Source organism: Eublepharis macularius, chromosome 19 (genome assembly GCF_028583425.1).
Source record: "Eublepharis macularius isolate TG4126 chromosome 19, MPM_Emac_v1.0, whole genome shotgun sequence".
NCBI classification, from domain to species: domain Eukaryota; kingdom Metazoa; phylum Chordata; class Lepidosauria; order Squamata; family Eublepharidae; genus Eublepharis; species Eublepharis macularius.
Genome location: NC_072808.1, coordinates 24,777,606 through 24,805,373, shown reverse-complemented (window position 1 = coordinate 24,805,373; position 27,768 = coordinate 24,777,606). Strand labels below are relative to the sequence as shown.

The 27,768-nt window shown below is 49.9% G+C and overlaps 1 protein-coding gene across 2 annotated transcripts; it reads right to left on the bottom strand.

The window, feature by feature from the left end:
• Positions 1-100: 100 nt before the first annotated feature.
• CCDC22 (coiled-coil domain containing 22) lies at positions 101-27,018 on the bottom strand. 2 transcript variants are annotated; one of them, XM_055003130.1, is made up of 19 exons: positions 26,992-27,009; positions 25,206-25,497; positions 24,298-24,378; positions 22,642-22,819; positions 21,358-21,490; positions 21,158-21,264; positions 19,939-20,023; positions 17,494-17,663; positions 16,004-16,213; positions 13,455-13,511; positions 11,293-11,412; positions 8,889-9,008; positions 8,135-8,251; positions 7,947-8,048; positions 6,181-6,288; positions 2,819-2,914; positions 2,653-2,712; positions 2,466-2,540; positions 101-566 (listed from the first exon to the last, which is right to left on the bottom strand). In XM_055003130.1, exons 3-19 carry the CDS (start codon positions 24,345-24,347, stop codon positions 453-455), a joined length of 1,902 nt encoding a protein of 633 aa, XP_054859105.1. In that variant the 5' UTR covers positions 24,348-24,378; positions 25,206-25,497; positions 26,992-27,009; the 3' UTR covers positions 101-452. The 2 variants fall into 2 exon arrangements, with proteins under 2 accessions (XP_054859105.1, XP_054859104.1); XM_055003129.1 differs by lacking the exon at positions 25,206-25,497 and having other exon boundaries at positions 26,992-27,018.
• Positions 27,019-27,768: the final 750 nt, after the last annotated feature.

The window sequence follows — 27,768 nt, the reverse complement described above, 5'->3', positions numbered from 1 at the left end:
AAACTGAACCCCCCCCCCCCATTGGCTCTCCCATCGTGCACATACCATTGGAAACTGATCCCATTTTCTGACTAGGAGAGAGCTTTGTAAAAAGGATCAGATTTGGAGAAACCACATGCATCCTAAAGCGACCACGCACCATTCAGATCAGCACAAATACTCTGCAAAAAAAGGGGGGTGAGTTTATTCGGGGGGGGGGGGGTACGAAACAGATGTTTAACTTCAAATAATAAGCAGCGAAACCACTCCTTGCCTCCTCGTCTCTGGGCTCCTTCAAAATACAATCTATGGCAGAAGGACAATCTCAGGGGTCCGTTACTCTGCAAAACGTGCTGTGCTTTGGCTGGGTTCCTAGGCTGTTCACAAGCCCACACCCTGTCAGGCTAGAGGCACCGCAGAGTCTGAATGGGAAAAGCCCCCAGGCAATGGGGCTGGCTGCAGGGTGGAGCTCTTCATGTCTCCCGGGCACGGCCCAGCAGCGCCGTGTTCTCCTGCTTCAGAGCCCGGTAGTCGTTGAGGATCTTCTCCAGGTTGTTCAGGGTTTTCTTGCTGGTTTCACTCTCAATCTAGAAAGGAGAAAGGGCAGGGGGTGGGAAGGCAGGCTTTTAAAGTTTCTGCTCTGCGAGAAAGCAGATGGGCTGACTTTCCACTCAGGCTCAAAGCAGGCCTGCACAGCTGTGATCTGCCAAGGCCAATGTAGCCCCCAGCAGCCCTACACAACATAGCCCAGCGAGGGATGGTGCAGTCTCCCGTTTTCCCTGCCTGCCGGACTCTGAAAGAAAGAGGCTGACAGGCCCCCGGCAAACCACAACAGAGACCGCATGAAATATGTTCCGGACACGACAAAAGGCCAAGTGATTCAGATGCTTATAACGCCCATTTGATTATTGGCCTCACGTGATTCATATCCACCTTAAGAGGGTCAGAGCAGCAGCATCACAGAACTCCCCCCTTTTGGGCTTGTTTTTAAGCGATTAAAAGGGAAGGAAGGAAGAGAAATTACTACACACAAATTAAGTGGGGGCCTCCCCATTGCAGCTACGGGGTTAAATGGTCGATTTCAGGTCTGAAAAAAGACCCCAGCATTTGATGAAAATGGTGAAAGAAAAAGAATGCCAACCAAAAAAGGTCGAGGGTTTCAGACAGAAGTAGGATCTCCTGCAGAGGTTTGTAGCAGCTACTGGGAAGGGTGTCTCTACGGCATTTTGGATGTATGTCTCCAGAGACCCCCAAACCCGCCCCAGTGCTCCAGCAAATCCCTGCCAAGATTGTGCCAGTCCAGTTCCTCCTCTGCCACTGGGCACATGTGCTGGTCACGTCTTCATTTTTACAAGGCCAGGCTTGTGCCACTTCCACTCTTGAACCGAGTTTGACTGCTAAAGCAGATGGTATTAAAACACCCACCCACCTTGGTGCTTATCTTTTGTATTAACTCTGAACAATTACTTCGGGAGGAACCACAGCTCAGCATAGCAGAGATTGCACCACGCAGAAAGTTCACTTTCCCGCAACTCCAGTAGCAACAGGGCTGTGACTGACATTCTGCTGCTAAACTGGGTTACCCACAGATCTCAGACGTTAAGCAGGGTCAGCTGTGCTTTGTCAGTGGATGGGAGGCTGCCAAAGAGGACCCAGGGATGCTCAACTTAACCGCACTTTCCACCACCACCACGGCCTGTATACTTCACCAAGTCATCATTTATGAAAGATTTGGGTTTCCTTGGCCGGACTTTTGTAATGAACCTAAGACTGGCTGTAAAGATGAGAGCTGGTCTGTGCCGGCTGTTCCCAAAGCCCCAGTTCAACACCAAACCCAGAAGACAGAGAAGTCTTTCCCCCCAATCTAGAGCAGGACACACGCAACCACAACTGGGATTCTACCTCTGCTATGAGGAGGCCAATACAGGCCAAAGACAAACGGTGGGTGGAGAACTTAAAGGCATACTACAGCCAGGGTTGTAGCCCCCAAACTAGGGCCCATCACATGAACTCTGCCCCAGAAGCAAAGCAGATGGAGCTTGAAGCCCAAAGCGCGAACAGGGCTGTGTATACCTTACGCTTAAACACTTTATTTTTCCCATTTATCATGGGGAATAGTTAGGGCAGGTCAGTGACGATTTCTCAGCTGCATGCAACCATAAACAGCAGTGACTCGCTTTAAAAAGTAAAAAAACCCAAGATCCTTTGGATATTGAATGTGGGTTCTAATATCAGTTGGAGGGCACAAAAAGGGTTCTAGGCAGCACGGCCCTCCCTCATTATAACAAAGTGTTTGTGCAGAGCTCACATTCTTCTGACACCCACGTATGAGGGGCCAGTGCAGCAGCAGAGGTACATTTTCATTTCAGAGAGATGTCCCGGCACTGGCGTCTGGCACAGAATTCCTTCTGCCCGAGGCAGCCCTGCCCGTAAAAATCTGGCAGTCACAGGGCCGTGCTCCCGTACCTCACTCCGCTCAGCCTCACCTGTTCCTCCAGGTCCCGGATCTCCCGCAGGATGGTGCCCGTGTCCTCGATTGTCTGGATCAGCTGACTGCAGCTCTAGGGAGAAAAGCAAACGTCACAGTCAGCCAGGAAGGCCCGGGGCACACAACACACAACACACCTGCACACCCCACCGAGCGACACATCCCTGCCTCCGGAAGCTGCTCACCTCATGCAAGGCTGCCAAGTACTTGTATGCTTTTCTCACGGCCTCATCTCGTTTGGCATCCTGCAGAAGGAAACACGGAAGGAACGGGTGGGGAAGTGTGGCCACCCACATGCAGCACTGCTCTCCCCCCACCCCTGCTGCCAATTCCAGCCCCGCAGGCGCCCACCTTAAAAATCAGCTCATCCGTGACAGCAAAGGTCCGGTCCAGCTTGCCAGTCAGGCCGTTGATCTCCTTCTGGAGCTCCTTGGTGTCGGACAGGATCTGGAGAGGGCAGAGGAAATAAAGGGAACTTAAAAGCTACATGAACAGAAGAAACAATTTAGTCACACTGCTGCAAAAAGTTGCCACAAGCTCTGAGATCAGTAAAAAGCTTCTGAAAGACTCCTGCTTACAAAGACACAAATAACACAACCCTCAAGTTAATACAGCTTGTTCCACCTTCAAGACGTGGGGGTCCACATATGGTGGTAAAGATCAACAGTAGTGACTAGAGACGGGCACAAACCGAAACATGAACCAAAGTTCATCACGAACTGGGTCATTTTTTTGGGGTTCATGAACCAGTTTCGTGCCAGTCCGTGGTTTGTGAAACGCAACAAACCGCAACGAAATGCCATTTTCCCGGTTCTTGCCCCTCTCTAGTAGCGACTTCACAAGGGCTGACACCCAAGCCAATGTGCTTGCCCTTGACACCCCATCTTTTGCCCAGGAGCCCCTAACTTTGTAACCACTAACACCTGAAACTGCCCCACACTGAATCAGATCCTGGGCCCAAGGTTGCATGGCTTCATAACAGCGAGGGAGTGCACACTAATGTTCCATTGCCCTGGTAACCATGGCAGCAGCCAGCAGCGAGTAGCCTCTTTCTAGTAGTACTAGTTCCTCTTCATCAGACCCATATATCTGGGCCACCAGGCAGATGATGCTCAAGGAATTTCCCCTAATCTGTATGGTAAAGACCATAGAAACTAGGGAACATTGCTAGACCATTGCTATGGCGGCTACTTTTTCTCCAGCTCCGCAAGAGCACAGGACTGGGCCTCAGGGCAGGGAATTCCCCACCAGACAGGGCTGCCGGGAGTACCAAAGGCCAAACCAGGAATGCAGGGGGCTGGGGTGCAGGGCACAGTGGAGTACTCACCTCCCACACTCCCCGTCACGCCAGAAAATGATGTCATTTTCCAGTGCGATGAAGGAATCCTGGTGCACGCTGAAGAGGAGCCGAGTGAAAACTGCCTCTTAGGAGGCTCAGCTTCAGCACATACCAGGATTCCTCGTCGCCGGTGCAATGGGAGAGCATGTGAGCGCGTGCATGCGGTTCTCCCCACCCCTGTGCCTTCCCTCTCACCGGCCAGACAAGCAGGACTGGGGTGCAGCAGGTGAGGGCAGATGCTCTCCCACCCCAGGTGGGGGAGAGGCAAGCCCACCACCAGGCCTGGCAACTGGAAAGCCTATCCATACACCCCTTGAGCTGGCTGTCCTGAGGACTAGTCAAGCCTATCAGGGGAGAATCCAAGAAGTAGGGCAATTGAGACAGGCGGCGCATAAGGGAGCGAGCGCCATTAAAGACTGCAGTGGCTGTCTCTCTAGCCTTTTCTCCATCTCTATGGCAAGATGTGGTCCAGAGGGCATTTCTCTTGCTTCCTGTGGCTTGGGTGGGGCTGCAAAGTAGGAAACCGCACTCTGCCATCTAGTGGGAAACGGAAGAAATGCTCCTTCTTGTCAAATTCTGTTTTTTAAAACATTTTTTTTGTCAATAGCAAAGGGCTGATTAACACAGGTGTGCACTTCAGTACTTGATGTTGATCAAAAGCCACTAACTGCCATGAGTGAAAAGTATTATGTCTGAAGCCAGAGTGAAAGCTTGGTGTGGTACTGATCCACGATGCTACTGCCAGTCATCCCGAGAGGCGGTCGTCACCTGCCCCAAATCACTTGAGGAGGAATTTTCCTCAGGTGCAGGTTACACACTCAGCAGCCTCGGCCAACGAATCTACCTGTGTACCACAGCACACGTAGGCCACAGGGATCAAACGCTTGTCCTGCTCCTTCACGTCAAGAGATTTCCAAAGTCACAGCCGTGAGAAAACCTCTGCCTTCACACGCTTACAAGGTATAGGCACGGGGTTGCCGATTTCCCAGCAGGGAGAGAAATTGGGGGAAGCTCCCCCCCATGCCGCCCAGCCACCCCGCCCCCAGCCTGCCACAGGCCCACTTACCGGCCTCCGAGGGCTCAGCCCAGGGACAGGCGAGTGAGCCGAGACTTCAGGAGGCTGGGGGCTCCCCACGTCCTCCAGAGGCATGGCAGCTGCAGCTGCTGCGGAGAGGCAGAGAGGCCTTGCCGCCGACCCCACCCCACGCAGCTGCCTTGCAGGTGGCCAAGGAGTACCCACGGGCCCCTTGAGCGCAGCGGCCATCATCCCCCGAGCCCCAAGAGGGAGGGAAGCCGGGGGAGGCAAGCCAGGAGGCCCCGACAACCGCCCACCCTGACAGAGAGCCCACAAAGCCTCCTGGGGCCTTGCACACCCAGACAACAGCAGGTGGTGAGGAGAACCGGGCCAAGTCGCCACAGATGCCACCTGGCCGGGCGCAACCAGGTTGGACGGTGGGGTCGAGGGGGGGGGTGGAACCAAGAGAGGAGCACAGGGCACACAAGGGAGCCACTGGCCGTGGGATGGAGGGCCGGCTGGCAGAAAGGGCCCGACAGGCCAGCAGCCTATCACACAGGCCCTTGCCAACAAGGTGGGAAGAGGGGAAGGCAGACCGGCTGCCCCAGCAGGGGGAGGGACAGAGCGGGGGCTACAAAGGGAGTCCTTCCAGGGAGGTTGCGAGACAGCTGAGCTGAGCTGAGAGCGAGAGAGAGCGAGAACAAACGAATGCACAGTGTCACTATGCAGCGGTTAAGAGGAGGATATTGGATATCGGTTACATAGCCCCCTCCCCTCTCCAAATCTGAGCCTTAGGAAGGACTCCCGATGGCCCCGGCAAGATGGCGGAGGGCTACGTGGGCCTGGCAGGCGGCACAGGGGCCCACAAAGGGGTTGGGGGGGGCTGCATCCACACATTGCTGGATATTGTGCCACTGTGGGACTTCATCTCCAGTCAAAAATAGTTGGCAGGTGATGAGGAAGACCTTCTACTGGAGGCCCTGCAGGGCCTCTGCCCGTCTGAGTAGGCAGAGCGAACCCTGATGGGCCAAGGGGGGCTCATTCAGCACAAGGCAGCTTCACGTGCCCAAGTGGGCTCATTTGTGACTGGAGATTAACTTATGCAGGTTAACCCAGGAGGCGAGCAAAAGCTGGATATGGAGCTAATGTGGCATTACTATAAAGTGCAGGTGCAGCCTCTGTTTTTCATGGGGAGGAAGCAGCCAAACATTTTATTTCCCCCACACACACTCTGAAGTGGTATAGTCCAGCAACAGACGTGTTCCATGTGAATGTTTACTGTGCACAAAAGACCTTTGCCATCAGTATCAGGAGAAACCGAGGCTTGAAAGAGAGCCTCCCCAGGAGGGATTTTTTTACCTTGGTGATCTCCTCTTTCTGCTTACAGATGTTGCTGACGATCTCCAGGATGCGCTGAGTGTAGGCAGAGCGAGAGACGTCTTTGGGGAGGGATTCCAGCTCCAAGAGCTGCAGGAGGAGTGCAAACATGCATGAGAAGGGAAAAGACAGATGTGCAAAGGCCCCAGGATGCCACGTAGCCCTGAAGTATTCTCTGTGCTGCAGCCTGCTGTGCTGAAGAACTTGAAGGCCTCGTTTCCACCAGGGTGGAATCCCTGAGCTAGGGCTATACCACTTCAGGCTGCAGGAGGAACTCACAGGGCTGAATGCTCCTCCGTTTCCCTGCGCGCAGAAAATGGGGAAGGGGGATTATATTCTGTTGGAAGGAGAAGCCAGACAGATGACCCCTCCACAGCCTGAATAGGTACAGCCAAGACACAGGCAGGGTAGTCTTGGAGACTCTGGGGCCCTGGGCTAACCACCAGGATGGGGCCCAGAACCTCTGCCCCCTAGGGCCAAGCAAGGAGTGGTCCTCACCCCATGAGAGACAGGTGGGTGCTACACCCACGATAAGCCTATTGCCCAAGCCCTAGACAAGGCGGGCACGAGTGGCAGCAGGAGCCTGCTCTTCTTACACCTCCCCCTTAGATGGGGGTGGGGCCGTGGATGGTCAAGGCCTCTCCCGGCACAGTCCTGGGGCACCTGGCCCTGATGCCTATTGGCTAAGCCCTACCCTGGATACAGGTTTATATTTATTTATCATTTCAGTTTATAGACTGCCCTACCCCTGAATATGCACGGCTCAGGGCGGCGAACAACATAATGATTAAAAACATTCATAAACAAAAACCAATTTACATGATCCATGATTAAAACAGTCTCAGAATGGCGACCATACTTTCGATTCCAAAGTTTATCATTACCCCACAACAAACAGGAGGGGCAAGAGAGAGAGGGAGGGCCAGTGGGATGGTATCCATCGCAGTCCTCAACCAAAGGCTCAGCAGAGCATCTCTGCCTTGCAAGCTCTATGGAACCACACTGGGTCTCTCACAGGGCACAGATGTGATTTGGCAGAGAGTTCCACCATGTCGGAGCCAGGGCAGAAAAGGCCCTGGCTCCGGTCAAGGACAGCCGAACTTCTTTTGAGCTGGTCCTGAGCCTGGTTCACCACCTCATTGAGAAACAGAGCCACGACACTGGCTGAATGAGAACTTATAAGCAAACCACAAACACCTGTGTTTCTGGAGTCCTCAAAATTAAACGTTTTCCAACTTTGGAGCAAGCAGGTGCAATCGGATTATATTATTCAACCAAGTTAATCGTCTGGTTTTTGAAACTCAAATTCCTGCAGCTTTCTCACACACTGAGTAATGCACTTCCAATCCACTTCAGTGACCGTTTGCAAGCGGATTTTGCCATTTCACATCGTAAAATCCAGTTGCAAAGTGCACTGAAAGTGGATTGAAAGTGCATTGCTCAGCATACGTGAAAGTGTCTGTAACTCAGTAAGCGTATATCTTAGGTAGTGTGACTACAAACACTGGGGAACTAGTAAAAAGGAAAGGAGAAACTGGGCTCTTGGAACAGAGATCCCAAACAACAACAGAGACACAAAAAGGGCTTTTGATATCCCTCAGTCCACATCTTCCTCTATTCTCAGAGCAGCATTAGGGATTAAACTGCATCGTCTGAGGATTTAAAAAAAAAAGGCTACGCGAGTAACATGCTCAGCCTTTAATGAAAGATTGCCGTTCCACATGAGCCTCCCACTTCGAGCCACTAACCAACTGTTTATAGAGATCGTCTTTGCGCTTGGCCTCGTCAGCAGCTGATCGGATCCGCTCGTGCAGTTCCCTGATCTCCAACAGGCGCTGCGACGATTCCAGCTGCAAGAAGGAACAAAGGAAGCGTCACCGCTTTTCGGCCCACAACCTCAAGGACTTCCTCCCAGTGTCCTGCCCGTGGGCATCACCTCCTTGGAGTCATGCAGGGCTTTGAGCTCCCGAAATTCCTGGATTAGTGGCACTCGGTGCTTCTCCCACTGGGCAGCCAGCTGGATGATCCGTTGTGCGCTGCTCTCAACCACAACCTAAGGAAGGCAAAGGATATCAAGATTCCAGCCTGTGCTGCGCCCCTTTGAATTCCAGGTATTTGCTACATTCTGTTCTCCTGTCTTCTTGGGGGGTGGCAAAGGAAAGAGCACAAGGCGTGTCACGCGCATCCACATGGGCTGAACCTGTTTCTTATCATCTCTGGAGGACTATGCGCCCAGGATATGGCGGGAAGGAACAAGGCAGCAAGCTTGTGGAAGCTGGGCAGATCTGGGGAGACCGCTTGGGAACTCTTGGGTATAGTTTCAGCATCAACCTCTACTCCCAAAAGTTAGCATCGCCAGTTCCTTGGCTCCAGGGTCACAGATCTGCTAAGTGATGTCACTGGAGGACATTCAAGGTTGAGAAGGAAGTTTCTTTAACAAAAGCTCATCTCGAATGTGACTTGGGGCGTTGCTCTGTCAGCTCAGGCCCTTCTCCATATCCCCTGCCTCGCCCATCTGTCCCCATCTCTGTTTGCCCCAAACTGTTTGCCCCAAACGCAGTTTTCAAAGTGGCTTCCACCTAGCCATCATGTATGAGACCCTCGCTCCACCCCCCTCACCCCTTCATACCAAGATTCCCAACACAGTTGCCCCCTTCTGAGGCCAGCTTCCGAGCCACTCCCCCAGGCACCTGCAGCTTCGCCATATTGTTCTCGGCATCAGGCAGCAGCTCCACGGTACGGCCCTTCACACGCAAGGTCTGCTCCAGCTCGGTCACACCCAGCTGCCGCTGCCGCACCTCTCCCTCCACCTGGGGGTGACCAGAGAAGCCCTCAGGGTGCATCCAAACGGCACCCTCATTACCCAACATCCATAAGGGAAGTCCACTGTGCAGGCGGCTGCAGTAAAATGGAGGTCCCGCTCCAGGAGGCTTCTGGGAGACCGTTTCCCCGTGGCTTGGGGACCTGGGCTCCCAGATCTCCCCCACTATTTCCATTCATGATGATCACACGCCCTCCTCAGAGGTGCCCAGAATAAGTCATCCCTCCCTCCATTCTTCTGGGAGGAAAACAAAGTCTGAGGGCTTGCAAGCGCGTGTGTGTATTCACAAATTTAGCCATCAGGATGGCTTTATCAAGCAGGAGAACGACATGAGGACAGAGGGGAACTGAAGCTCTTTGTTCCCCTGCTGTCTTCTTCCCAGAAAAAGCCATCCCTGAGCTGCTACTGGGGGGGGCAATACTGATCCTGGTAAGCTGACCCCCAACAGGGAGAGCAGCAGTTTCCCCTCCAGCAGCAGGGAAGGGAAGGGTTAAAGCCTCTCTCCCCCCTCTCGGAGCAAGCAATCCAGGTAGCTATACTTGCAAAAGTTTTTTAAAAAAAGGTTTAAATAAACATATTAGGGCATGCAGTATCTAGCCGAGACTGAAGAAAATGCTCCTCCTGAGCTTCCACGTGACAACCTGTAGAGGGCACCAGAGGCGCTTTTTCCTTCGGGAGGGTGAAGTTCCCTGCGATGCCGGATTCGGTTTCGTTTTCTCAGCCATGCCGGACGCTCCTCTCGGCTGGTCCGGGAGGAAACGACCGGGCACCCTGACCGGGCGGCTGATCTGCAAGGATTAGCCCCCAGGACTCCCAGGGAGGGAGCCAGGGTCCGGGACGCGGCGGGAAGAACTCCCCGAAATCAATGCGGGGAGGGAATTGCCCGTTTGTCCCTATGGAGGCCGGCAGATGTGCGCGGCGCCTCGAGTGCCGCCGGGCAACGAGAAACGGCAAGTAAAAGAAACAGGCGGAAGCCTGTAAACAAGCGAATCCCTTCTGTTCTACAAGCGTTTGTGAAGGAGAGGTTGATCTGAAGAAGACTCGCTCTTCCCCTTCGTGGAGTTCCAGAATTTTGTTGGCGCCCCCCCCCCCCCAAAATGGCAGCAAAGAAGCAAAGTCCCGCTCTCGGTAAGTCAATCTCGGCCACCTTGCAGAAAGGGGAGTCGCTCGAAGAATTGGTGCGCAGGGCGGTGGTGGAAGCCATAAAACCCTTTGTTGACAAGCTGAACGAAACTGATCAAAGGGTGGGCTTAATTGAAAGCGAGGTGAAAACCATTAAGGCAGCAGCGGGGGGGGCAGAAAAGTCTGCTCTGGAAAGTGCGTCACTTGTGAAGGCTACAAAAAAGGAGCTGAAGTTGGTGGAGAACCAACTGATCGGGCTACAAGTGGAACGAACGCAGACAATTTTGCGTCTCCAAAACGTGAAAGAGGAGGAAAATGAGGATCTGTGGGATTTGGTCTCGGAATTACTGGCGACACCCGCGAGGACGACTAAAGAAGAGGTTAAAAGCGCCATTTTGGAGGTCCGTCGGGCTTCTTCAAAATATGCAACAAAGCGACAGTTGCCTCGTGAGATCATTATTGACTTTTCAACTAAAAAGATTCGGGACACCATCCTATATAACTCATACAATGCGGATTTGGACTTTATGGGTTTGAAAGTCAAGATTTTGAAGGACGTTCCATTTCTAGTCCGGAAACGGCGTTTTAAATATAAAAAGTTTGCAGCTCTTCTGAGGGACCATGGAATAAAGTACAAATGGTTATTCCCGGAAGGAATATGGTTCAGATATAAAGATCAGGCCTATAAGATATTATCAGAAGATCAACTAAAGGATTTTGAGAATAAAAACCCAGAACTCTGCTGCACCAAGAACGAAGAAAAGGAGGAGCCGGAGGGGGGGGGAGGAGGAGAGCATTGCAACAGCAGTTGCACAGAGAGAATTGCGTCCGGGACCCAGAAGGGGGAGGAAAGTTTAATCAGAATTTGAAATGTTTATTCTCTGTATGATTAACCACTCCATCATTATTCTATGGAGCTATTTTTGTATTATGACAGTATGAAGGGAAACATTGAAGTGTAGTGTTTAGTGTTTGTAGTTCATTCCCCCCCCTTTTTCTTTTTCCACTCCCCTTTGTCCCTTCCCTCTTCCCTTTCCTTGTGATAGTCTGGTGTAGTGTTTTGTAGTTATGAAAAATAAAAAAATTAAAAAATAAAAAAAAAAAAAAAGTTCCCTGCGATGCCCAGTGGGCTGCCCCCCCCACCTTCTCACCTGTGTGAGAGTCAGCCCCAGTGTGGCCAGCTGGCCCTCAATCTCCTCAATTTGCCCCACTAGGCGGCCCAGTTCACTTTCCAAGATCTCCACTTCAGCTGCTTGTCTTTCCTGTAATTCCTGGAGGGGTTTTGGGGAGCGGGGGGGGGGGGGGAGGGAGAGATAGGTGAAAAACATAAAATCAGAGGATCAGGTGAGGTTCTCAGAAACTGCCATCAAAGGACCTTGAAACCTCTCCTTCAAAAAATCCTCAGCCAAGCCTGTATTATGCCACTGAAAGCACAGGCGTGTAGGTGAAGGCAGCTTACCGTACAGAGGCCAGTGTTGAGCATTCTTGGGTTCTGTGGATCGCTTGGCCTTTTTATCACAAGTTTTAAGAAGAAGCTGAGATTCATGCACAGTGTGAAGAAGAGAAGGGCAGAGACTAATGTTTTCAGTGAGTGAATTATTACTCTTCTAACCGGCAGGGGGATGGGGTGAGGAGGGTAAGCTGAAGAGAGCAGGCTCCAGCTCAGAAATGGCTGGTTCCTCGCGGGCACAATTCAAGGTGCTGGTTGTAGCCCACAAAACCCTAAAAGAGCTAGAGCTGGCATGCCTTAGCTTAGAGTTTGCTCTGCCCTTATGCCCTGTTACAACCTCAAAAATCCTTTGAGAGAGAATAGCAGGGTAGAAATATCTACATAAATATAAGGGAAGCCTCTCAAACTTACTATGAGACAGGTTCAGGCAGCAAAGGGCAGCCTATACCCTATACCTCAAATTGCAAAACTGTTGCTGCTCCCCCCCACCCCCAACTCAACAACACACTTTCAGAAGTAAGGCAAGGCCATTCAGGTCAGTTTTCAGTGCTCTGCACTAAGCCAGAAGGTAGCAGGGAACTTGGGACAAAGTCACAATACAACAGGCTACTGCTCTCTTTCACTGAAGGTTTTGTGCCTTGCAGGGTGTCTTTTTCCAGCCCAAAGGGCTGCTGGCTTGGAAAAAGGCACCACTTCAAGCTCCCCCTGCTCACTTCCATGGCGTGGTGAAGCTCCCGTTGGCTCCCCTTCCAGTTCCCTGGCACAGGCTGACCAAAGAAGGAAGTCTGTCCCGGTAGGGCTCTCCGGAGCAGATGTATTGTCGAAGGCTTTCACGGCCGGAGAACGATGGTTGTTGTGGGTTTTTCGGGCTGTATTGCCGTGGTCTGTGGACTGTGACACTCAGAGATCTCTGTCTTTTGGTGCTACACCTCTGAAGATGCCAGCCACAGCTGCTGGCGAAACGTCAGGAACTACAATGCCAAGACCACGGCAATACAGGCCGGAAAACCCACAACAACCATCTCCGGAGCAGGTTTGTGTCCCATGACCAGGTCAGAACTGGGAAAGACAGGGGGCCTTTCTAGGCTCATGCAAAGCTGCACCAGGAAGGGAAGGATGGGGCCGTGCTGCAAAAAGGCCCCTCCAGGGCATTCCTCCTTCCTTGGGGATCTGCCAAGCAGCTGCAGCCAACAAGGGCAATGGCCCCAGGGGCTCACGGAGGCGAGGTGCGGGTGGTGGCAGAACGGCATCGTTTCCCAAAGCTGCAATAGCAGCAGCAGCTCAGGCTGGAAAAGTTATCCATGCAAGGCAACACAACACAATTTTCAGAGAGCCTGGAAGGACTGCAGATCTCGACCTCAAAAAGGGGTCTAACAAGATGTAGATACCGTAAGGATTCACACTGAAAGTCTTGAGTCTTGCGAGGCCTGAAGAACTGAGCAAAAGCTGCTTATATTATCAGCCTCCTCTCCAGAGAGCCATAAACTTGCTTAAAACACAAAACACTGTCTGATTTTTGTGAATTTAAAAGCATTAGAGGCGCACTCTGAGTAGAAATCACAACTGTGTGCAAGTTACAGACCCTCAAATTTTGTAAGCTAAATGTGGAAATCGAGAATTTTGAGAGAACTAAATGTTCATCGTTGTGTCTTCTGTCCAGTCCTACACTGAAATGTGCATGCGCAGGCTGGCATGCGCAGTTCCCATGTCTGCCTGCACAGAAGACCACTCGATGAACATAAGTGCAAACCTGTTGTATTCAGAGATGAATCTGTAGCATTTTGAGTATGGTGGGCATACGCAGTTGTAAACACATTGGGGGAGGGTCAGGCACTGTTTGAGGACTTTGAGGGAATCGCTTACCTCTTCTGATGTCCGGGAGACTGGCAGCGTGTGTATCTGGGCTGTGGGTTCAGCCTCCTATTGAGAAAACAGAGAGTTAACGTAGATCCATGTTTTTGTTTACACCTCTCCCCACGCACCCCCAAGAAATATCCACAAACCAGGTATTCAACAGCAGAACATCCCAAACTCTGCCCCCCAATGAGTTCTCTTCCCTTTCTCCCCACTGCAAGGGATACATGCGAACCCAGCAACTTCTGAACAACTTTTGGCTCTGTTCATTTTTGCCTTCTGAAGAACAGAGTGACTTTGGAGATTTTATTTCCAATCCCATGTAGCTAAAAGATGCCATTTCGTTTTGACTATGAACTCTGTCAAGATCCAAGGTTAGAAATGTCTAGTTACAGGATGCCATAGGAAAAAAAGGAGCTACTATACGTTTTTAAAGTGAAGAATGTCTATGAAATGGCAGAAAAACAGAAAAGGCATTGTGTGTTTGTGTGCGTGTTATGTGCTGTCAAATTGCTTCTGACTTACAGCGAGTGAATGTTCACCAAAACATTCCAAAACACTGACGGCCTTGCTAAGGTCTTGCAAACTGCAGGCTGTGGCTTCCTTTACTGAGTAAACCCATTTAATTTTTTGTGTTCTTTTCTTACTGCCTTCAATTATTCCTAGAATTGCTGTCTTTTCCAGTGAGCCTTATCTTCTCATGATGTGACCGATAACCTCAGTTTTGCCTTTTTACCTTCTAGGGAGAATTCAGGCTTGACTTGATCTAGAACCCACTTATTTGTCTTTTTGGCGGTCCATGAAATCTGTAATACTCTCCTTCAGCACGACATTTCAATTGAACCAAGTTTCTTCCTGGTGGCTTTTCTCCCCTGTCCAACATTTACATCTATACATAATAACAGGGAATACCACAGTATGAATTATCTTGATCTTGGTTCCCAATTACACATTCTTATCCTTGAGGATCTTTTCTAGTTCCTTTGCGGCAGCCCTTCCAACTTTCACAATCTCCTTCTAATTTCTTGGTTGCAGTCTCCCTTTTGGTTGATGACTGAGCCAAGGAATAGCACGTCTTTAACATTTTCAGTTTCTTCATTGTCAGCCTTTAAATTGTGTAATTCCTCGGTAGTCATTACTTTTGTCTTCTTGATGTTCAGCTGTAGTCCTGCTTTGGCGCTTTCTCCCTTAACCAGTTGTCATTTCAAGTCTTGACTATTTTCTGCCAGTAATGTGGCGTCATCTATATATCTCAAATTTTTAATATTCCTTCCTCCTATTTTCATTCCACCATCTAAATCTAATCCAGCTTTCCTTATGATATGTTCGGCATATAGGTTGAATAGATCGAGAGATAATATACATGCTCGTCTGACACTTTTGTCAATCTGAAACCATTCTGTTTCCCCCATATTCTGTCCTAACAGTACCCTCTTGTCTGGTGTACAGAGGTTGCATATTAACACAATCAGATGTGGTGACGCACCCATTTCTTTCAACACCATGCAGTGCTTTTCATGATCCACACAGCTGAAAGCTTAGCTGTAATCTATAAAACACAGGCTGATTTCATTCTGAAATTCTCTGGTGCGCTCCATTAACCATTTTAAATTTGCAATATGCTCTCTAGCGCCTCTTCCTTTTCTGAACTCTACTTGAGCTTCTGGCATTTCTCATTCCATGTACAGTAAGAGTCTTTGCTGTAGAATTTTGAGCATCACTTTGCTTGCATAGGTAATTAATGCAATGATCCGATAATTGCTGCAATATTTGGCATGTCTTTTTTTGTAACTGGAATGTAGACAGAGCATTTGCAGCCCGTGGGCCACTGTTTTGTCTTCCATATCTGTTGACATATTCTTGTCAAATTTGTTGGACAGTTTTTGTAGCTTGAAAGAGCTTTACTAATATCGGATCTAATCCTGGTGATTTGTTTCTCCCAACAGCGTTGAGTGCAGCTTTCATTCTACTTTTTAAAATTTCAGATTCATCATCAAAATATCCTCCTTTGAAGGAATCTGTCATCCTTTCATCTCTTCCGTATAGTCCTTCGAGGTATCGTTTCCCATCTTTTCTTTATTTTGTCCAGAACAGATCCCATGCGGATCTTTCAACATCCTTGTCCGGAGTTCGGATTTGCCTTTGATTTCCTGAATCTTATAGAAGAGAGCTCTCATTCTTCCTTTTGTTATTTTCTTCTTTTTCTTTGCACTGGTTATTATAATTGTTCTCTTCGTCTCTGTGTGCAAGAAAAGGGTCAGGAGGAGAAAAAAATGGAATGGGCAAGGAGTGGAGAGAATTTTGATGAGCGTTGTGCAAATACATGTGTACATTTTTGTAGACAAGTATTTTAAAAACAGGTCTTTTGAACTCCTTTTTTATGTTGGAACAAGTGTTCAGTCAGGAACTGCTCTGTTTGGCAGTGGAGTTTGAGCAGAGACAGCCTAGATAAATTAGCTTTTTCCAAAGATCTTTTCTGGCAACTCCACCTCTGCAGAAGGGCTGTATGCAATTTCACCTTAGCCCCAAATTCTATGCCCACCCCTCCTTCCTCATACCTGCTTAAAGGCCAAGTGCTGAGTGTGGGTAAAGCGGGACCCTTTGTCCAGAGCCCCCATGCGTTCTTGCCCAGCGCCAAAAGTGCCCAGGAACTGAGTCAGATCACGGGCTGTTCCTCCCTGTGGGGCAGGCCCAGCCTGAGGGGCTGCTTGGCGCAGCTGGTCGAGAAGGCGATGCTGCAGCCGCTGGTGCTTCCACTGGCGGTACTCCTGGAAAGGCAGGCAAAGGTAAATGGGGAAAAGACAGGAGAAACTCTCCGCTTACCCTGGGGAGAGAGGGGAAGGGGGTGGAGAATGCCTAAGCACAGGAACCTGACAGACCAAGATTCTACGCCACTCGACCGAGGCCAAAAGTCAGTCTCTCTCTCTCTCTCTCTCTCTCTCTGTACTCAGAGTGGGGGACTGAAAATGGCTTACTGGGGAAAGAGGTGGTGGAACTCAGTGGGTTGCCAGCATAGGGGGCAACTTCTGGAGGGAGGTGGGGCCCCTGGTACCACAAGCACATCCACAAAGTGTGCGTACATTCCCAGGACCGCACAATGATGTCACTTTGGGTCAGCTGGAACAAGGGGGGAGTTTTTAAAAGTTTAAATCGCCCTCGGCGAAAATGGTCACATGGGCTGGTGGCCCCGCCCCCTGATCTCCAGACAGAGGGGAGACTGCCATGCATGGAGGGCCATCTCAACTCCCCTCTGTCTGGAGATCAGGGGGCGGGGCCACCAGCCCATGTGACCATTTTCAAGAGGTTCCAGAACTCCGTTCCTCTGCGTTCCAGCTGAAAAAAAGCCCTGGGCTTACCCAAGCCTAGCCAGGGGAATCCAGGTATCTAGGAGAGCACAGCAGCAAGTTGAAGCAGGACCCACTTCTAAACTCACTAACTTTCAGGACCCTCTGGGCAAAGAAATTCCATGCTACTTTCCTCCTCCCATGTATTTCCCATCAGCTGGCCTGGGGCTCAGGTCCAGCATTTATCAACATACAGCATTACCGAGCAGCAGGCTGTGCTTCCTGGGCTCTGTGGCCAAGACAAACCCAAATCTGACGTTCAGCCTCCCAGAGTCTCTCCTTCCAGCTCTCCCCAACGCTCCTTCTCAATGACCCTGCACCAACCATGACCCACCAACAGCTCTTCAACGAAGGCACTCTGAACCCTCCAGACCTAGTTTCTCCTCTCACAGCCAAACTCAGAAAGGAATGGGGAGGCAGGAGGGAAGATAAAGCACAGCTAGGCAGAGCGATCATTTACACGGTCCTGGGAGCAACCAGACTGAGCCATCAAGCCCGCCAGCTCATGCATTCAGCTGAGTCTGGCAAGCCACTGTTGTCACAGCGCCTTAATGTGGCCCACCCCCAAATCAGCAACAAGGGAAAGAACAGTAATAGCTGTAAAAAGCAGCAACATAAAGGTCAACGCGACATGAATCTGTCACCGCCATCTCACCACCATCTACTGCGCCAGACTAATTAGACTTTCGTCCTTGTGTGCGCACCTCAGGAGTCATGCGTGATCCGAGGCCTTGATTCTTCCATTCGTTCTCCCAGTCTTGATCCGTGCATAGGTCAGCCATGTTCTGCTCCAGCAGGGATGGTGCAAAACATGCCGGTCGGGACAGCTGGGCTGACACGGGGGGCAGGAACTGGACAAAGAACTCTTTCCTCTCTGGGGAGACAAGAAGAGGGCAAGGCTAGCAAGACCCACACGGACTCCCTCCCAGTTCCAGCAACCGTGGTGGTTTTCAGACAGACGATCTGGACACCGGGGTCATAATCCCCCCACCCCAGCCTTTTCAAATCGCACAGAAGAATTTTCATTCCGCAATCAGAAACTGCAACCTGCAATAAATTACGCAAATTTACAAGGACGTATTTTGAGCACTGTGACGTTTTCAACTATACAAATGACAAACGTCCCCAAAGAAATTTATCTGTCTCCATCCATCACAGTCTTTTGCCATCAGAAGACTCTTTTTGTTCTGTTTGATGTTCCCTCTCTAACTCTGATTTGTATGTTTAATTATTTTAAATATTTAATCTTTATTTTAAACAGAGTTTGGGTTGTTTGCTGCTTTGGGGAACCAAAACTGGTGAAAAGACGGATTGCAAACTTTTTACCAACTCTTTCCCTTTTTTAAGGTTTCCTCCAAAGTGGTAAACCAAAGAAGACATTTTCAGTGAGGAAAAAGAGGAATTTTGAATATTTCTTCAGATTTCTGCCTACTGCGTATATCAAGCACAACAACCTGTCTCACACCAGGAACATCACTTTTTGTGAGTTTAATCATTTTTCTTTCTTTCTTACATTTCTTGGCAATATTGCCAGCAAGTTCACAACCAATCTCTACACTCTCTTTCATTGCTCTGTGTGGCTTTCAATAGTACTGTTGCTCTTTATTAACCACACTTGCTGTTTTAAGCCAAGATCTCATTTAGCATCTCTGTTCTAAGTCTATCATTACGGGGTATTTTCTCCATCAATATATCTAATTCTCAATGTGGCCAAATATGCAGATACTTAAAACTGCAGATTGGGACCATGATGACAGAAGAGAGATTTCTTTTTCTCCAAAACTGAGGGACTCCTTCAGGTTTGCAGAAAAATTTGAAATCTTAGAAAGGGCAGGGGGGCAAAAAAACCCTTAAAAACAGAGAGCAGTTGTCTGTGTTTGTGCAGACAGCTATAAGCGGGCACCACAGCTGCACCGCTCCCCTCCTTGCCAAAACTGCCACTGAGGGAGCAGAGCTGGATACGGACACATCAGCAAGGAGAAGGGTGGGTCTCAAGTACCCCCCACCATCCTCTCCCCTGCTGGCAGAAACCACTGGTGAGGTGGCAGAGCTGGAGGTGGGTGGGTGCGCAAGCGAGGGGGAGCCTATGCCCCTACCATTCACCCGTCAGCAACGGATCCAGTGAGGGGCGCTAGGAAAGCAAACATGAGCGATTCTCTTGATAAACAGATAGACTGTCTGGCAGGTGGTTGGGGAGGCTGGATGGGATTCCCCTCCCTGTGAGTCGCACAGGTCCTCTTGTTTAGCAGATTTCCTGGTATTTCAAGAGATTTTTTCTTTTTCTTTAATCAATGAGTACTTCAAACATTGTTACTTAGAATGTTAATAGTATGGATTCTCCCAACAAATGCACTCGGGCATCTCAGGAAGTTGGAAGCTGCTACTGCCTTGCTTCCTACGAGAGAGACGCATTCTCACAGGAGATTCCAAACATAGACAGAAAAATCAGGTAGGCAGAAGGCTGTTGGAACTACCATACTCACCCCAAATTTAACCCAAGAGTTCACAGGCCACCTTTAGTGCTAACTAGGATGGGACCAAGGACACAGGTCAGAAGAGCTGACCTATAGCGTACATGGGCAGCAAGTAGCTTCTCCACATCTGTGACCTCCCGTTTCCCCAGAAGTTTGCTTTCTCCAACTTGGGATTCATTTATCTATTTTTTTGCAATATCAGAAATCATGGTTTTATTTGTTATTTAAAAATCAATGACTGGCAATCACTGGGGGGAAATGGCCAAAGCTCATGGCAAAACATGAGCAGGGTGTGTATTTGGGAAATGCAGTATGCACGGGGTGGGGACACACACACACTAGGCACGGCCAGGAAGACTGCTGAGGAAAGAAATCCCGTCTGCTGAGTGCAGCCAGTCGCATCCAGATCTTCTGGGGCCACTAAGCAGGAAGTTAAAACGTAGCCCGTTTATTTTTATAGGCATATGGACCTAAAACTACTCTTTTTTAAAAAAAAAAAGCAAAAATGTAATAATAAAAAGTCCAGGGATTAGAAGATCTAAGTACACTCTGTGCTACCATCACAGTTGTGCTTTTCCTCCTAGCTGCAATGCTAGAAATCTACAAGACACACAGAATCCCAACAGCAATTCAGTGGTTTCTCAGCATCTGAGTTTTCTGCAGGGTAGAACTCACCTGGGGGCATCTTCCCAATGGACGGGTCTGACTCCCGAGGCAGGACCAAGGGCCGAGCCTGGAATTGCTTCAGGAGGCACGAACCCTAGCAAAGGTGAAGGGGAAAAAGTCTGAGAAGGCCTTTGCTCGTTTGAAAAAAACCACGAGCAGCACAAACAGTTTCTGAAAGGACAGAAGAGCGGGATTCGTGAAGAGACTGGGACCAGCATACCTGAGGGACCATCTCTTCCCATATACTCTCCGGAGGGTGCTGAGATCAACCAGTAAGCACCTACTGGTGGTCCCTGGCCCCAGGGAGGCTCGACTGGCCTCAACCAGGGCCAGGGCCTTTTCGGTCCCTGGTGTAACTCTCTGTCTGAGGACACCCGGGCCCGCCAAGATCTTGTCTCCTTCAAGCAGGCCTGTAAGACGGAGATGTTCCGCCAGGTGTATGGTTGAGGCCATCAGGGTTTCCACCAAAAGAGCCTCTCTCCCGGTCTCCTCTATGTCTGTAGGGGGTATTGACCATCTACCCCCCATATATGAGCGACCACGCACGGCTAAGCCGCACCTCCACTTCTGTCAGACGTTAAATGGTTTTTATATGGTGAGCAGGTGTTTTATTAGAAAGCTGTGTTAACTGATCATGATTTTATCTGGTATATTTTATCTTCTGTTGTGACTCACCCTCAGCCCGCTTGCGGGGAGGGCAGGATATAAATATAATAAATAATAAATTAATAAAATAAATAATAATAAATTTTCTTAAAATATTTATACTCTGCCTTGCTTTGTTGCTCACAGATGATAAGTTAGCATGGAGCAGGGAGAGCTAATTCCTCAACCTATGATATATTCGGCAACGTGGTAAAGGAAGGAAGTTCTTTTCTTAAAATAAACAAGCCAACGTGGACCTGTTTCTGAGTAGTGTGGATCTGCTGAGTAAGTGTAGCAGCAAGTGATAGTCAAGAGAAGAAAAAGTGGCTTGGGGACACGAGTAGACCTCGGATGCTCCTAAAGACCCAAATTCATCCGTTCCTTTGACAGCCAATTCCTGCATTTCTTGTGTGTGTGTGGTGGGGGTGGGGATTTCTCAATAGTTATGAGGGGTAGAAACTTTTTTTTAAAAAAAGAAAGCCGATGCTAAGAAATCAAAACACAGCAGCACTTTGCTTTCAACGTCCAGGGCAAAGGTAGGTGGTGTCATTAACCTGGTCAGAGAACTGGGGAGGAAACACACCTGTAACAGCTGCAGGCGGGGGGTACGGCAGGTAGGGGGCACCCAGGGGACGGCCAGCTGTTCCTTGATGGTGGTAGCAATGGCTCTGTGAAGCGCTGTTGATTTGCCTGCAGAGGCACAGCATTTTTGAGGTTACCACCACTTGAAACGCAGCCCCCAAACCCTGACCCCAAGCGGCTTGTTCCCGGCTTCCTCCATACCCACAGGCTGGGCAGCATCCTCTGATGCATCACGCGGGAGCTTCTCCACAAGGAAGAGGAGAAGGCGTCGGATTTCAGGCTCGCTGCTGTACAAGAAGGTCTGGTAGCCGACCTCCCCTTGGTACCCCAAGTCCTGGATGAGGGGAAAGACACAGGTGAGCTGAGACGTGTGCACGCACGTTGCGGGGGGGGGGGGGGGTCAGGTGGACAAAGCCCAGGAATGAGGGCCCGGCACATCTGGAATGCCCTCCCCATTCCCACGCATGTAGAAAGCCTGCAGATTTGGCACTAGGTGAGGTTGAACTCTTCTCCCGAAATGCTATTTATATCCTGCCTTTTCACTGAAATCCCAAGTGCTTTACAATAAATGTGCCAATGGTATCAGAAAATGCATTTTTTTAAAAAAAAAAGTCAGCCTTAAAAACTCAGTAAAAAACTGCTAGCAAAAGACGTGTCACAAAGTGCACGCCTTCATCTTCAACCAAAGGTCTATACAAATCTGCAGAAAATTTTCTAGAATCAAACTGTTTCAGGTTTTTTTTATCCCTGAAAGCTTCCAGATTAAGAACCAGGCAATTCCTGCTGGTTCTTCAGCCAACTATCCCAACAGCAGCACTTGCACTGCAGAAAATAAACAATTTAGACAAAACGTATGAAATTTCTCCTTAATTATTGTAACATGCTCAATGTCAAAGTGTACTTAACACCTTATTTACAAAACCCAAGTTCAAGAATAGGTAGCAAAATCGTTATCGATCACGTCCCTTTAAGGAAGTCTCGCAATACTTTTTTGAGTCCTCTTAATCAGCGTATATTCTTCTTTAAAGAGCACAGAAACCTTCCTGAAGGTGGAACTGCCATTATCCACACACAGTTTGAGGTGAATATAGATCCCCAATCACCATCTAAGAGATTCTTCAACAGCAAACTGCAGGTAAGAACGATGTCGTAGTCAAATGGAACCAATACTGTATTCCTCTTCTTATCTCTTTATGCAGGTGGATTACCAGGACGGTAGGAGAGCCCCAGAGACCACCAATGCCTTGCAAAGGCTCAGCCCTAGAGACCACCAGCAGCCCAGGAGGCGACTGAAATCCCCCCTGGGCTCACACCACAGCCATTGGGATTAAGCGAGCTGCTGCAGCAAGCTGTAGGGGCTTTGCTTGGGCCCAGTTGGTACAACGCAAGCCCAGGAGGCATCTTGGAGATTACTTCATCACAGCATGGATGTCTACAGGCAAGAGCCTAATTCCATCCGTGGCATTCAGGACTAGCAGTACTTACCTGGCAGGCCTGCGCCAGGCTTATGCCTATCCGGAAGCGAGCAGACATCCCGGGAGGAAGGATGTGGCTAAGGCCTGCACCCACGGAAGGGTTAATGACCTGGAGGCATCGCACCACGGCCTCGACGATCAGCTCAGTGGTGAATTCCCGGACGCTCTGCACTTCGTCGGGGATGTCCCTGGGGGAGAGGGAGAGGGCATTAGACACCAGACGCTCCCCGCCGGCCGTCTGCTCAGCTCACTCCCCAGCACTGCCATTTCTGCCGACATGCAGGGAAGAAGTATTTGTATGCTGGACTAGGATCTAGGAGACCCAGGTTTGAATCCCCTCTCTGCTATGCAAGTTTGCTGCGTAACCTTGGGCTAGTCCCTCTCTCTCAGCCTAACCTTCCTCACAGGGTTGTCGCTGCAAGGATAAAAAGGAAGAGAGGAGAATGACATCAGCTGCTTTGGGTCCCCACTGGGTGGGGTATAAATGAAGTAAATCAGTCAGTAAATAGGTGTCCCATCTGGCTTTTCAGGAATTCTTTTTGTATCGAAGAATGCTCGGTCACGTGAGCGCAAGTGTCCACTGTGAAGGGGGAAAGCACAGATTCAGGGTCACTACCTCAGTGCGAGCCAGACACACAGGCCAGAGCTCCTCCACATGAGGATGTGGCCGTTAGGGTGTCATTTCCCTCACAGCTGAAAAGAGAGATATTGATAGCTTGTTCTGTAATTAGGCGGGAGTGGGATCCTACCTCGAGGAAGAAAGTCGGCCCCCACAGATGATCGGAGGCCAGCACTATCAGTCAGCCACAATAAAGACCAGCACAAAACGACCAAAATAGGGACAGAATCAATAACTCTCTAGTCTATTTAATGGAATTTGGCGATATATAACCTCGCGATACAAATAGAAAATGAACGGACATTTCATTTTCAAACTATTTGCCATTTTCTGCCAGCCTAACACTAGAAAAAGGTTTAAATGAGACTTTAATTATAAACGACAACCAGGTAGATTTCAGGCCCGCCTGAAATCCTATCTTTGTAAATAGGAAAGAGCTAGCTGGTTCTGAGCTGTGGAGAACTTTTAATAAGTTCAGTCCAGTGTGGGAAGTGAGCTCACACCAAAGAGGCCCCCATAAGTAACCCTGCTGTAGCCCACCCACAGAGTCCCTGGACATGAAGAAGGTTCTTGCTCCTTCGTATCCTTGGGAAAGAGAGAAATGGCAGACTGGAGCTAAAGCTTGGTCTCAGCCAGCAAGCTGGATACCTCTGAACAAAAGTGGAGTTCTGGCATAACACGGCAACAACCACAGGCGTGTTGCTCCCATTCGGTCATTGTCTGGCACAGGAGGCAAAAAGCTTGGCTTAAGGGTGTGGGCAAACGCAGCCCCTTCCCTGCATCGTGGCATTTGCTTTTTAAAAGCTGGGGGCAGTTCAAATATTCTGCACTTCTAGCTATCAGCACCGAATTTTTGTGCTCCAGGTCCAGGTCAGCGCCTAACCTCCAGCGGTCAACCCTGTCCCGCCAGTCAAGTTTGCAGGGCGCTGTTCTGGACCGCCTCCTATCTGCACTACAGCACAATGCCCTCACCTTCCACTCCCCACTCGTGAAGAAGCAATCAATCACACACACACACACACACACACACAACAAAGAGGGCCTTACGTCCCAGAGAGGCGAAGAGAACGTATGAGGATCTTGTCCACCTCCTCCATGATGTTGGGACATCGAGGGAGATAAGGATCCCTACAAAAGAGAGGCAGGAAAGTTGTAACAAAGCCGGGAATTCAAGTCACACAAAGGCCCAGGAAGGCTTCCTTCAGAAGCTCTCAAAGTTGAGGATCCCCAAAATATTTCCTCCAGATCCCCCCTCATTTGATTAGAACGGACATATTGCAATCCCACCCCCCCACCCCCAACTCCAGACACACTAGTTCTCTGGGCCCCAGGGTAGCACCAAACCACCGCCACCCCTTGACCCTGCCTGCAGTCGTCAAATCAAGACTTGTCTCTTCTTTCTATTTATTTTGCAAGATTGGCTATTGGGTTCCATCTTTTATAAAAGCACTTCACCTTAGGGCCTCCCGTTTTCTCTCTCAGCAACTTATATTCGGAAGTGCACTGCTTCTTCACATAAGGCCATTATGGCTAATGGCCACAAACAGACTCGTCCTTCCCAAATCCTTCCCATTTTCTTTGCAAGCCATGTCCACCACTGCATCTTGTGGCAGGGAATCCGTAAGCTAATTAAGAGAGGAAGCACCAGCAGCACAGGAGGAGGCTGCATCCCCTGCTGCTGCCAGCTGGGTCCAAGCCAAGCCCTGGAGGCAAGACCACAAAGGCTTGGCCGGGCCCCAACCAGCAGCAGCAGCAGCAGCCGGGGATGCAGAAGTGAATGGATGTATTTTACATGCAGCAGCAAAATTCCTTGAATCAGAGCAGGCCTCCACCCCTTAATGATTAGCATTAAGCTCCAGTTTGAGAAATCAAAACAGAGTTCCCCCAAGCATGTTTAGAGTGCAACACTGCAGCTCACAATCACACATCAAGCCACACCAAAGATGTAAACCAACCAGTGCCTATGCTGTGGACAAGGCAGCCAGCTTGGCAGCTTCCATCCTTCCAGCTTTTGGTGCTACTTGCCCACCTCTGCCCCAACTGCGGGCGGTTCTGCTGGCCAGGGAGCATCAAGACCCAGGAAGAACCAGGACAGGCAATGCAGACCCAGTGCCTGTTCGAGGTGGTTTTCCAGTCTTTGGTTTGAAAGCCATAGATTTCAAAGGAAGCTCATTTCTCTGTTCATTTAGGCCAATCTGTGATTTGTCTGTTTTAAATCCATTTTAATTTTTGTAAGCCACTTGGGGTCTGAATGACAGAATAAAAACAATTTAAATAAATTAAAATACATAAATAAGCAGACGGATCAGTCCCACACAAAAGAATAAGTGGGCCAGCGGGAAGACATTCTGATCTTCCAGGACATTCCATTGCTGATCTAAGAGTGGCAGTCCTAAAGTAAAGAAACTTCACGGGAAGAAGATTACGAAGCCTGATTGTGGAAATTGAGTTTGTTTACAAGTTCAGAACAACGGATGCCCCAAAACTGATACAGGATTCTTCTGTCACTAGCCACAGATCCTAATTTTCTGCATTTTCTCCCCCTGCTCAAATCAAGCCGATTACATTTTGCATTGCAACTTTGCATCCTGACTCCCTTCTCTGCAACCCCCTCCCTTCCGAATGGGATATAAAGAGTCAGAGATCTCCATGTCTACTCGTATCTGATGAAGGCAGATCATGAGAGGGAAGGGTTACATCAGAGCTCGTGGCCCCTTCTTACATGCCCAGGGTAATGCCGATCGCCACTTTGGGGTCAGGAAGCAATTTTCCCCAGGCCAGTTTGGCTGGGGATCCTGATGGCGTTTTGCCGTCTTTTGGGCATGGAGCAAGGGTCACTGGGAGTGTGTATGTGTGTGGGGGGGAGTAGTTGTGCATTTCCTGCATTGTGCTGGGGGTTGGACTCGATGACTCTGGGTGTCCCTTTCAGCCCTATGAATCTATGGGAGCTTTGACTCTCGCAAGCTCATACCCTGCAAATCTGGCTGGTCTTTAAGGAGCTGCTGAACTCAACCCTTGCTCTTTCACTGCAGCCCTACACAGCTACCCGTCTGAAACCTACCCCATCTCAACGCACTGCAAATCCACCCAGATTTGAACAGCTTCCCAATTGCAAGCTGCACCAGCCACCCCCAACCCCCTTGCAATACAGCGACGACAGATCCAAGAGTCTCTACTCTTCAAGGGGTTCCTCAGCTGTGCCAAACACTTCCAATTCCAACATGCTCGACCCTACAGGGTGCTTACAGAGGCAGGCAATGGCAAAACACCTCTGTTAGTCTCTTGCCATGAAAACCCCACCAGGGGTCGCCATAAGTCTCTTGTGACTTGAGGGCAGGATTTCATTTAGAGTCCAGGAGAGCATGACCTCATCAGATCTCAGAAGCTAAGCAGGGTCGGCCTTGGTTAATACTTGGATGGGAGTCCTCCAAGGAAGACGAGGGCTGCAGAGGCAAGCAATGGCAAACCACCTATGTTAGCCTCTGCCATCAAAACACCACTAGGGGTCGCCATAAGTCAGCTGTGACTTGAGGGCACTGCCCACCACCGGGTGCTTAAGACCTTATGGAAGGCAGAGGAAGGAGAAGCCCCTGCATAGCACTGGCGCCTATAAGGACAGGGGCGGGGGGCGCCAGCTCTGGAAGGCCAGTTTGGGGGAAAGAATTTTTAAAGTTAAAAAGGAAGCGGAAGGCCGCCCAAGGCAAGCAGCGGGCGAGGAGAGAGGGAGGCACCAGTACTCACCTCTCCCTCTGAGCGGAGCACGGCCAGGCTCTCAGTCACGAGACCTTCCGCAGAGCGCGATGGGAAATGTAGTTCCAATACTTCCGCGCCTTGTACGACGGGACTGGTAGTCCGGGAGCCTTCAAAGAAGAGCAGTACAGCCACGCCCCTGCTCTCTCACCAGGACGCGCCACAAAGCATGCTGGGAGTTGCAGTCCTCACCTCACGCTCCGGAAAGGGCAGAGGACGGGGTGAGGAGGAGGCGGTGCGAAATGAGGAGCGCGGTCTCCTAGCAACGGCAACACCCGGGATAGGAGGCCTCAAGGGCCCAAATCCCAACCTTGCCTTTGCCCTTGCCATGCTGCCTCACATCCATTCTCGGCCTTGAGGGAGGGAAAAATAAAACAGGAGCGCTACCTGCCTCTGAAAACGGCTCTCTGTCATTTGCATGGCTTGTGTATGCATATTTAATTAAACAACAACAATAACAACATTTAGTTTCTATACAGCCCTTTAGGACAACTTAACACCCCCTCAGAGCGGTTTACAGAGTGTGTTGTTGTTATCCTCACGACAGACACCCTGTGAGGTGGGCGGGGCTGAGAGAGCTCTGAAAGAGCTGTGACTGATGTCCCAAGGTCACCTAGCAGGCAGAGGAAGGAGGAATTTTCAGCTGGCCCCACTTTTCCTGGCAGTGGCAAGTTGCATCTTCCAGAATTCCTTTAGGAGCCGCAAGTCCTTTTGAACTGCTCTGGCCAGCCAGCCCTAGAGATCAAAACAGTACATTGTCTGCTGCCA